Genomic DNA, 12102 nt, shown 5'->3' with positions numbered 1-12102 from the left:
GCTGGTACGAAATCACCTTTATTCACAATCACGGTGATCCAAGCTCACAAAGGAGGCAACAGCTACCTTCACACTAACAGAGACAATGGGATGGATGGCTTTATCTCCCTGACCCTCAGGCCACGCAGCCCCTGCACTTAGGAACTTCCCTTGCCTCTGGGATGGGCGCCCTGACTGCTTGGGGCCACCACCAGCCCCATCTCACCCCACTCCCACAGAAGAGGTCTATGGGGTTAGTGGGGAGCAGAGACCCATGGCAGAATGGTGACTTCCCAAAGGTGCCCTGCAAGGCAGGTACACACAGGGCCAGCCTGGCATCGTGACCCCCCTCCCTGTGCTTCCCACCACCCCAACCCATAGCAGCCACCACCAAAGAACCCCCTGAGAGTCACAAAAAAGTCTTCCCACACCCGCAACAATCATTTTACAGAGGTGGCAGCTGAGACTCAGAGCAACTGTGACCTGGCCAAGACCACACAGCTGGTCAGTGGCCAGGTCTAGAATCCCATGCTCTGCAGGCCACATAACAAAGCAGTCTCCACTGGGTGTAAAAAAAGCCATCTGAGGGGACAGAGGGCTGGAGGTTCAGGGAGACTTGCCAGGACTCCGAGAGGTGGCCCCAGCCCATGGCCTACCAGGACAGGCGTGCAGGGCTGAGATGACTATACCCTAAGAGCAGCCGGGGGTCCTCCCCCACTCCAAAATCAGGACCAAGAAACTGGAGGTGCTGGGACCCGTCCCTTCTCTCTCCTGGGGGAGAGAGTGCCTACAATGACGAGACCAGCTGGCCTTCCCTCCCCCAGCCTGCCCAGACCTTTCCATGTCCTTACAGAGTGGGGAACTCGGGCCTCCCGATGTGTATGAGCCAGTTAAGATACCCAGGCTCCAGCCCAAGAAGAAGGGCATTCTGTGGCTCCGGGTGATCTGCTAGTTCCAGGGCACTGCAGAGGCTCTGCTGCCCTCTCTAGAAAGTGGACACAAGTTGCCAGAAGGCGTCCCAACTCGGCCCCTTTTTATGGAGTCCTATTTCATGGCAAGCAGAGATGGCTATGGACTCGTGTGCTGGAGTTTAGGGCAGAGTTTAAGTGATGACAACCTCTGCTGGCCCTCCAACCAGGCACTCCATCTACTAGGGCAGCCTTTATAGGAGTCTGGGGGGTGGCAATTCACTCCCTCTGCCCAAACTAACCCCTACAAACCCAATAAATAAATAAATAAAAATACAGGGGGAAAAAAAAAAGCCATTCTTACTCCAGGAAGTCCTCTACTCCCAACCCAGGATCCTGGCCTCTCCCAGGGATGCTAAAGCCTGACAGAAGACCTACCCTGCTCTCCAGCCCACGCCAAGGGGCTGCCCCCAGGCAAGAGCATCCCCGAGCCCACTGAGGCAAACAGGCCATGACCAGGAAGGGGCCCTCCACGCCTCAACAAGGTCAGGGGGCTAGCAACCCAGAACCCAGAGGCTTCTGTGGCCTGTCTGTCCACCCATACAAGGTGAGTGGAAGACAGGCACAGCATAGAGGCGGCAGCCCTCCTGGGATGAGAGGGATCCACTGGCAGTCTCACCCTTGGCTGCCAGGCCCAAGGGGCAGGGAAAGAAGGAAGGAGACAGTGGGGGAAAGTGAGAGAGCAAGGCAGCAGCCCAGGCTGTGCACTGCTCAAGGGCAGCTGGCTGAGGGAGAAAACGGAGGCTGAAATCCAGGTCCACACTCCACTAGCGAGGCCGCGTGTCTGGGCTCAGGGACGCATCTGCCCAGAGGATGGGACACACTTTCTAATGTTCACAAAGGTGCCACATAGGCTAAAGAGACCTCCTGGGAATCTACCCCAGGCAGGAAAGGACCAGGACAGGCTAAGACCCCCGTGCTTTAGCCCCTCAGCCTGCAGGGAAGAGCTGCGACTTGCTTCTGCCCCCATCTCCCAGCCTGACACCCCTTCCTCCCCAGACCTCAGGGGCTGTTTCCCAAGTTTAATGAGAAGGGGAAAGAATTTCCAAAATGAGGAAGAAGAGAAGGGGCCCTGCTGACTTGCGCCTCAGCTGGAGCCGGGCCGGAGTCGGAGGAAGCTGGGGCCTGGGTGGGTCCGTGACGGCTAGGAGCTGCGGTAGGTCTTGATGATGTCCTTGATGGGCCGGCGGCAGATGGGGCAGCAGGCGTGCAGAGCCTTCTTGAGGCGCAGGCCACAGGCATAGCAGAGGCACATATGGCCACACGTGTAGATGACCGTGTCCACCGCGTGCTCATAGCAGATGGTGCACTCATCGCTCCACGGGCCCCCGCCTGGGGTCACTGGTGATTCGGGCAGACTCACTGGTGAGTTGGGGGCTGTCCCTGGGGACACGGGACAGCAGTGAGGCGGAGGCACGAACCTGGTCCCAGGTTCATGAAGAAAGCCCTGGCCTCTCCTCCTCCATGGATTGGGATCAGCCTGTCTACCTTGCCACCCACCTCCTGGGCACAAGAAGAAAAAGGATGCACTCTGGACAGCCCCACTTCCGACCCCTCTGTGCCCAGACCAGGGGCCAGGGTGTCTGTGAAGCAATGAGAAGAGGCAGGAAGGATGGAGGCCCAAAACCCACTGGGGGAGGCCCCACTGAGCTACTCTCTGGGGTTCTTTGTGCTCAAGAAGTCCTCTGGAGAAAGCCATCCAGCTAAGGGACAGGACAGGACCCAGCCCAGGAATCACCACTCAACCTGGGTTCACTGGGCCCATCTCCAGCTCCTCCAGGGCCCCGTCTGCAGACCTGCCTCAGCCAGGGTGGAGGGCAGGTCCCTCGGGGTGGAAGGGCTGACACGGTCACATGGAACCGAAGGGGCCAGCCTACTTACCTCCAGCAGAGCTCCCCAGAGGGCCAGAGCTGCAGGTGCCGAGCGAGGGGTCAGAGAGGCGGATGCCCAGGGTGCTGGGAGAGGTTGGTGTGGAGGCGGGGGAGCAGGGGAGTGATGGGATGCCCCGCTCTGCCAGGATGGTAGAGCCTGCAGAAAGGAAGGGAAGGAAGGAAGGTGGGACCTAGACACTCAGAGGCCCACTGGGGGAAAGCTCGAGTTTCTATCCTCTATTAGGTTCCCAGGAGAGAAACAGGTGGTGCAGCCTGACCACACAGCCCAGCCACTAGGCTCAGAGACCAACTGAGCCTTTGCCCTAAAGTGCTAACTGTCCAGGGAGTCTCTTGGGGCTCTCCTCAGTCCCTTCCTCCAGCCAGCCTTGACTCCCCCCACCCCACATCTCTATCCAGCACTGACCAGTCATACACACCATGCATGCAGATAAGCAAGCACAGAGCCTGGGAAATTATTCTTTGCCCAAGAATGTAACTTCGTAATGTTTCCCTATTTAAACCCTGAGCTTCCTGAGAGCAGAAAGCCTGACTCACCTGTGACTTTCCCACAGGCCCTAACATAATGCCCTACACACAAGTAAGTGCTCAATGAGATGTTTTTTATTAGTAGTTATTCAGTCTAATTTATTCAATCTAATTCATTTAATAGTCACTGTTTCTAAGAATATTTATTAGCTGTCCACAGGATTTCTCTTAGTAGTGTTAACACATTTTAAGTGAACTATCATCTCCTTCTTTCAGAAATTTATACCTATTTGCTTTTCTTGCTTAATTGCACTGGTTAGCATTTTCAGAATGATACTATACGGCATCTCTATCACATTCTTGATTTTAATGATAATGTTTCTAATGTTTCACCATGAAGCATGAAATCGGCTGTAGTTTTAGGGTGAAGGAAATATCTTTTCATTCTTAGTTCACTTAGGCCTTCAACAAACCAAAGCATTCTTCTATGAAGTAAATAATCATCCTTCCATACATTGTTACTGATTTGTTTTTCCTTTAGAGTCAGGATCCTCTATCACCACTTTGCTAGTCAAGATGTTCAATTCTCCAAACAGCTCAGGAGCACACTGTTTAGCATATATTAAATTCTGAATGATTAATCTTCAATGCCCACCTTGGCCTACTTCCCTCTCGGGACATTTAAGTCCTGGGGTTTTTGTTTGTTTTTTAAGCTTCTCCTTTGCTCTAGTCTAGTAAGCCTCTTTGAGCAACAGAAGCTTTACTGAAAAGCTACTTAACTATTATTAGATGGTGCTGATGTAAGAGACTATCTTGCCCTTATGTAATATCCTTTATCTGAGGAGCAGTGTCTCCTGGTGACTGTAGCCAAATATCTTTGTACTTCAGCCTGATTTTTTTTTTCTGCACACCTGGTTTCTTTTTATTCCACCTTGAATTTTTAAGCCAATTTCTTTCCTTTCTAATGTCTTTTTATCTAGCCTGATTTCTTTTCACTCTTCCCTAATTTATCTTCCCTTAATCCTAATTTCTTAGCACCCTAGTCCCATTTCTTTTCATTCTTTTTTCAATTCACTTTACACTCCATCTTCACTTGGTCTTTTTCCAGAGGAGGAAGTCTCCACTGATTTTACCTGATTTCACAAAACTCTCATACACTCTCACAGTTACCAACAGCACTGCATACACAAATACACACGCATTTACTCACAAGTGCCTAGACACAGTACGCCAGTCTCACGGTGTTACTCATGCTTACTCACATACACACTTTATCATGTCTACGAAGTCTCCTGGGGTGAGGTCTAGGCTGGGGGCTATGAGGCCCAGGGGTCTCCAAACTTGTCTAACCAAATTTGCTAAGGAAGAAAAACTTTAGATGCCCAGGACCTAATTTGAAATCTACAGAATCAAAATTTCCAGAGGTAGGATTTAAGAATCTGACACAACTGAGGGACACCACCCAGCATCCTGCAGAGCGCTCTGCGAAATATGGCTTATACAAATCCACGACACCCAGTCCATTCAAACTCTGTCCATTCAAAGCCAGCAAGGCCCAGACATCTGCAGCCCCATTTCCTCCAAGGCCCGAGGATTCTCCAAAAGCCCCCAATCCAGGCACTGCTCTTCCGAGATACCTGGCTGCTGACACACCACCCTCTCTATCTTATTTAGACACCCAACCGTCCTTAGATGCAGAGGTCTTCGTTCCCATTTTTTTTTTTGATAAATGGAAACAACCTCAAAACGTTCATTGCTAGTGGAAACAGTTTTTTCCCCCCATTTTTAAATGGCCACTGGGCAATGTGTATGAGAGTTGTTTATGTACGTGGGAATGTAGGTGAAACCGGTTCTGAGTGTGAAACTCAGTGTTCCCTGCTTTTCTCCCCCTCCCCAGGGTTTATCTGGTGAAATGTGAGAACCATGGACTAAGCAAGAGTGACTCTTTGACTAGAACCCATAAGGGGCAGGGTGGGCGCTGCTCCCCCCTACCCAGACAGACCCGGCCTCCAGGGAAGACGAGATGCTAGGCCTGGAGGCGCCAGCTTCAGGATGCGCCTCGAGGGAGGAGAGCACGTGGCCGGGGCACTCACCAAGGATGCGGATCTGCGTGATGGACCCGTGCAGGCCGAAGAGCATCCAGAGCGGCTGTGAGGCGTCCACACACAGCTGCATGCCCGCCGCGGCGCCGTTGTGGCTGAGGTGCAGCTCGCCGTCGGCGTTGACCACAAGGCCGAGGATGTCGCCGCTGTGCAGGGGCCCGGGCACGCGGCACACGGCCCAGAACTCCTTGCGGTCCACCAGGGCCTCGGGGCTGAAGGGCAGGTCGGCCGGCCTCAGCGTGCCGGGGTCGCACGTGGTGACACCTAAGGACAGCGCGCCGGGCCGCGCGCCGCTCGAGCGCGTGACCTTGACGAAGATAGTCTCAGCCACGCGCACCGGCCGGCTGGTGAAGACGAGCGCGCGCTCGTCGCGCCCGTGCTCCAGGCGCGCCACCGTCTGCTCATCCAGGATGCGGACGTGCGCGCCGGCGCGCAGCGCGTGGAAGCGCAGGTCGCCGTCGAGCTGCGGGGGCAGAGCGCGGCTGTGCTGCGAGTTGAGCGAGTTCTGCGGGATGGGGCAGCCGGCAGCTGGCGCGCCCTCGTCGCAGTCAGAGCCCGGCACGTTGAGGTCACACAAGCTCACGGAGAGGCGCGCTTCGTCGGCCTCGCGCCGCAGCGACGGCCGCCGGAGGGCGGTGAAGGAGCGCGGGCGCAGGCAGTCTGGGAGCACCAGCTCGCTGTCTGCGGGGGTAGGGGGACAGGGCGACCGTCAGGCGGGCCACAGCCCCGGGTCCCATCGCCTGTGAGTCTCCTCCCGCTAGTCGTTAAAGCCGGCACTAGTAAGACGCATCTGGTTTCTAACAGCAAAGAAAACGCTCGGACATTTTACAGGGGCTTCCCTGGTAGCTCAGTGGTCAGGAATCCGCCTGCCAATGCACAAGACACAGGTTGCATCCCTGGGTCGGATCCCTGGAACGGAAAGATACCCTGGGGAAGGAAATGGCAACCCACTCCAGTATTCTTGCCTGGAGAATCCCCATGGAAGAGGAACCTGGCGCGCTACAGTCCCTGGGGGGTCTCAAGAGAGTCTGACAGGACTTAGCCACTGAACAAGAACATCACACATTCTGCAGGACCTCAGACTACGCATTTGCTTAAGCAAAGGATCATCAGGCAGGAAAGACACCAAAACTAAAAACACGATTACTTCTAAATGGTACACTTATAAAAGTCGATTAAAAACAACTCCTGGGCCCTGATTCTTTATCCTAGCAGCCAGGATAGCACCTGGCACTTAGAAGGTAGCAGTAAACACCTGCATGCATGTTGATATTCTATGCCTCTGGGAGCCCAGAGGGAACCCTCCCCTCCAGAATACCTCTCTGCACAAATTGTCTCATCTTATCGCAAAAATTAGCTTTTGATGTTGTTTCTACCGAAGGACACTGAGGTGGAGAAGCTAAGTGAATTTTTCCAAGCCCTCCTTTCAAAACCAACAACTGGAAATCAAACCCTTTCTCTTTTTATTCATACACATAATACAGACTGTATTTTGTAAAAAAATAAATAAATAAAAATAAAACAGTTCAGCAAAGAGAAAAGGGAATCTCCTGTCAGCCTGCCATCCAGAAGAAAATACTATTAATATTTAGATGTGTGTTTCCAGCCTTTTTTGAATATATTTTAGTTATTTCTCTTTTTAATACAAAAACTGAATCATACTATATAAATATCAGTAGTTTTAAACTATTAACTTTTACAGGTAACAAATCTCTTTGAAAATGTAACTTGTAGCCTATCTTCTCAGGAAAATGCACATTCTCCCTAATTTCTGTGGATAATTTCAGAGCATCCATTAACTCCAGGTGAAGAACTCTGTTATACAAATTTACTTTTTCAAAACTAATTTTTCTATTTATCGTGTCCTGTATACCCTTTTACACCAATAACCATGTTTCTGAGACCATAATTTCTTAATGGCTGGTTAAGTCTGCTTTATGGAGTCCTATAATTTGTAATAAAAGTCATCAGGTGCAATGAATTACTGCTGCATTTCCTCCTGAAAGCATCTCACAGAGGTGTTCCCTTTGTACGGATAAAGCTCAGAGATGTTCTGTGACAACCAAGCTGCAGATTCAGGGTTAAAGCGTGATCCGCCCAACTCCACACCCTCCACTTTCAAGCCATATAGGTTTACTGGATCCTTTTCTTGGGAGGCCCCAAATTTGGCTGGGGCCACTGCTGGCCTTACCATGGACCAATCCCTTCTCAGGAGGCTTTTCTCTGAGCCTCCCCAAGGGAAGATCTGTGCTTTCTCTCCAGGAGCTGAGTAAGGATGGCGGGGGTGCTCAGCATGGGAGCAAACCTTGGAGGAACAGACTGGTAGGGGTAGCGAAGCCAGAATTCAGCTCCAGCTGAATCTAGATTTGCTCTCTAACACCTCCCTATCTTTGCTCTCCCCCAGCTCCTCTGCCCCATTCAGGAACAGTATTGTTTGGGCCCCAGCAAGGAGAGGGTGCTGGGCCCTCCCCACAAGTCTCCTGCTTCTCCAGAGAAGCCTCTCGAGGCCTGGCTGGTCGGGATTTCCCAACATCGTGTTTGGTAAGGAGGAGGGAGCCAACTGGAAAATGTGATTATTCCAGGGAATTGACTCTGTGACAGCAATGGTGCAGAGAGGCTGGGGGGCTATAGAGAGGCAGAGGCGAGGAGGGCAAGACATGGGAGACAATAACAGGGGGCTGAGGAGGGCTGTGGGCTGACCTGGACCCCAGGGAACAGCCCTGCTCCCTTGACCCCTCAAGGATTCCAGGGACTGGCCCCTGGGGACTCCTGAGGGTTGGGGACAGAGAGGAGAAGGGATGGAGAAGCAGGGTAAGGAGGAAAGAAGTGGCTCAGAGATGCCCAGCCAGGGTTTACATGAACAAGGCTGTCATGGGGGCCACACATATACACACCCCACGCTGCTCTCTCCACCCTACGCCAACCCACACACTCAGGACAATCAGGCCAGAGCCCATGGAGCTGGGCAGACCCTCAAAACAGATTCCTGAATGGGGCTGGATGTACAATCTCCTGCTCTCTGCCCCAACAGGAGTCCTCCTCTGCTTGAATACACCCACTCCCTCCCAGGCAACTCAGGCCATTGCTGAGCTACTCTGTCTTTAAGAAAACGTTTCCTTATCTTAAACTGAAATCTACCTCCCTGGTTGCTTTCTTGTTTGTTTGTTGAACTCTTAGGAAAAATTAGTTCATTGATCCTGTACCACACAAAATTTATTCAAATTACCTTCATTTGAGTGGTAAGATCACAGCAAGAAAACAGGTTACCCTACAACAAACCTATTTACAAAATCCATCATAAAAGGTTTTTTTTTTTCCATTATATTACCTATTGTCTTGTTTAGACTAGCATACTACACAAAGCTACACTGATTAGTAGTTTGCCTACGCCCAAGTTTAGGAGAAATGCTTCCTTTTGACATTATCATGTACCCCATAGGAAAATAAATTCCCTTAACCTAACAATTGCCACCCAACTCATTCACCCAAGGCATCTTCCTTCAAATCCCTCCTCTCATGTACACAAGATGTCATGCTAAAGCTTTAAATCCTGCAATTGTGTTTACATATCTTCACTTAAAAATGAATACAAGAGCCACTACCACCACCACAAACACAAAATAACACTCTTAAAATACAAACCGGCTAGATAATATTCTGGTAGTGTTTACAAATTAATTGCTATTTTTGGATGAAAGTACTAGATACTAAAACTGTGTATCAACCTAAATAAAATGATCACTACCCCCAAACATGTACATATAAACACACCCGACACTGTTTGTCAGCTCATGTGTTGCTCTTTGTACAGTTTACTTTCCAGGGTGTGTTTAACCTTCCTGTATTTATACCTACTACCTCTGGGGCTGCTTCTCAGTCCCACACTGAAGACATCTCTCCTCAAGGAATACTCAAATTCCACACACACCTTCACACCTCTTAGATAATGAACAGCTCCAGACTCAGTACACTCTCGGATACACTCAGATACACTCTCACCAGCTTGAGCCACAGTGTGGCCATCACACCTCTCCTGAGAAGTACCTTTATACTTCTTATAATGCAACCTGAGAGTGTTTTAGGATTTTTTGTAGCCAAAATCCATATATTGGTAGGCAAGATAGGAACACAGTTCAGTGCAAGACTCTGAAGTCATCAGTTTGGGTTTCCATCCTACTCTGTCATTTCCTGGCTGTATGACCTCGGATAAACAGCTTAAGCCTTCTGGGCCTCTCTTCTGTAGCGGTGAAATCAGCATTTCCTTATTGGTATGAAATCTGAAATCCCTTTTGGAAGGGATGCTGGTGAAGGAGACGCAGTGGAATGAAGCCCTAGAGTGCCTCGCACAAGACAATCACCAGGTTGCTATGAGCCACTGCTACTGTTTCCATGCTACCTGGCTCAGAAGAATATGCAAGGGCTCTGGAGTGATACAGGCCTGGGTTTAAATGTCTGACATAGCACATGGCTGGTGGCCTGTGGGTGAGCCACTTTCCTCCAGTCCCAGATCACTCACCTAGAGATCAGGGCTAATAATACCTGCTTTGCGATATTGTTGAAGGGATCAGAGGTAGAGTGCAAAGCCCCTGGCACCTAGATACTTGATAACTTCTGTTATTAGCATTTGCTCAGGTTGAGTTTGTCAAAGTCAGGTCCACCTGCACCCAGGCAACCAACTGTTTGAACCTAGGACTTTGCATCAGTCATGATAAGCACCTGGGACAGAATCGCTGAATGACCTCACTGACTAAAGACCAGGAAGGAGAAGCTTCAAGTGGAGATTAGAGACAAAAGAAGAGAAAGATGGATAAACAGTGGGAAAAGAAAGAGGAGAAGGGGCAAGAAAGTGACTCCTTTGACCTTGCTTGAAATATCATAGGAGTTGGGAGAGAAAGTACAAGAGGTGCTGGGAACCAGCTAAAAACAGAACCCCTGGGGCCACTGCCCAGCCCAAGTATGTCTCCTCTCCCATCCCCTCCATTCCTGGGGTCAGGAGCAGCTGCAAGCCGCCAGCAAGCTCCAAAATAACCATCCCATCAGCGTGCCCGTCTGCGCGAGGCCCTGAAATAGATGAAACCCGAGCTAGAGGAGCGGGTCAGGGCACCCTCTACAGAGGGGACAACAAAGGTCCTGGTGGAAGGAGTCCACATCAAGTCGGGGGTCAGGGAAGGGACCAGGGTCCCTAAGCCAAGGGAGAACACCATGGCCCCACCTTAGCCCAGGACTGCACCCTGGGGCATCGACGGCCAGCCTGCAACCTCCATCAGTGGGATGACCGCATGTCTGAAGCAACAGGTTATTTAATCCGGGCCTGGGACATGCGGCTGCCTACTTGAGAGTTGTTTATGATGGGGGAGAGGTGGCACAGGGCCACAGGAGAAGCTGCAAAGCTGGCTCCCCTCTCGTGGCCCCTTTTTCAAGAAAGAACTTGTCCATCTTCAGCTCCTGCCTCATCTGGCACCTGGTGCTGGCTTGGCAGATCCCCTGGGCCAGGGCAGAAAGAGCCAGGCCCTGCAAAGGGCAAGGAGGCCTGGGCTTCCCCTCTTCAGGAAGGCACCCGGCATACCTACCCATTGAGCCCTGTGTGCCCAGCCCTGGACAGGGGTTAAGGAGAGACAGCCAGGACCCAGGCCCTGTGGAGCCAGAGCCCTTGGGAGACTTGAAGCTTGGAGTCATGAAAATTCTCTGTATATCAGGTTAGACAAGACCTTAGAGGAGAATAAGGAAATCTGTTTATCTCTGCCAAGTTCTCACCTAGCCTTGGCTAGAATGCCCCTGGGGACAAGAAGCTCATCACTTCTCAAGGCCATCTATTCCCTATCTTTGGACACTTGTGACTGTTAGGAAAAAACTCATTTCATAGATGCAAGTGTCCCATACCCACTCCCTGGGGCCCCCTCTAAGCCTTCTCTTCTTTAGAATAAATCTCCCTGTTAGGATAATGCTGTCCAACTGAGGCTAAGAACTTCTGTTTCAGGGTGAGTCAGAGATGGCATCTCAGAAGAAACAAGATTTGACCCAGGCCCTGAAGGACAAGAGCATTTGGACTGACAGAAGCAAGAGGCACTCGGGTGGGAAAACTGCATTAGCAAATGCCTGGGGAGAAAAGTCTGAGCGAAACCAGTGAGGAGAATGGAAGGCAAAGGAGCGGGAGGTGCCAGGCGGAGGGCACTCGGGCAGCTCCTGCCGAGATCTACACGCTGCCAGTCAGTGTGGGGTAACTGGGGCCTGGGTGCTACAGCAGAGGCTCCTTTGAAGCAGGGCCAGCCATCAGTCCAAGTCCTGTTTGTTTAGATTCTCACATCCGCAGCACTGGATAATCTTTAACCACGGGTCAGCCTGCAGCCGCCCAGCCTGCTGGCGGACCTCTGCCGGCCCCTGTTTGGAAGGAGCACCAACCCATTAACTGTGTCCATAAACATCCTCCTGCTGGTTCGCAGCTGGCACAGGGCAGGGGAAGGAGCCGGGAGGGTGGCTGCATGGCTGGGATGGGCAAAGGGTTCCTCCACCCTTCTGGGAAGTGCCCTGAGACCCATACCACCTCCACCCTCCCCATATAAACCTACACCACCTCCACCCTCTCCATATAAACCCAACCATGGGAAAGCTGGGAAAAACAAACACACCTCTGAGACTCATGGAGCAAAGGGCAGAATGTTCCAGAAGCCTTCAGAGTCATAGATTCTTAGATTTATA

General features: G+C 51.4%; 1 protein-coding gene across 5 annotated transcripts in view; it reads right to left on the bottom strand.

The window, feature by feature from the left end:
- NEURL1 (neuralized E3 ubiquitin protein ligase 1) overlaps positions 1–12102 on the bottom strand; it is a 74360-nt gene continuing 62258 nt past the window's right edge. For all 5 annotated transcript variants that reach the window (XM_069567005.1, XM_069567004.1, XM_069567007.1 and 2 more), the window contains exons 4-6: positions 5398–6087; positions 2829–2975; positions 1–2330 (exon numbers count right to left, since the gene is read on the bottom strand). In XM_069567005.1, coding sequence (XP_069423106.1) covers positions 2092–2330; positions 2829–2975; positions 5398–6087 — 1076 coding nt within the window. In that variant the 3' untranslated portion in view covers positions 1–2091. The remainder of the gene's footprint in view (positions 2331–2828; positions 2976–5397; positions 6088–12102) is intronic.

The sequence above is a fragment of the Ovis canadensis genome, chromosome 22 (genome assembly GCF_042477335.2).
Source record: "Ovis canadensis isolate MfBH-ARS-UI-01 breed Bighorn chromosome 22, ARS-UI_OviCan_v2, whole genome shotgun sequence".
In the NCBI taxonomy this organism is placed as follows: domain Eukaryota; kingdom Metazoa; phylum Chordata; class Mammalia; order Artiodactyla; family Bovidae; genus Ovis; species Ovis canadensis.
Note: the sequence above shows the minus strand (reverse complement) of the source record. Positions and strands in the feature narration are given on the sequence as shown.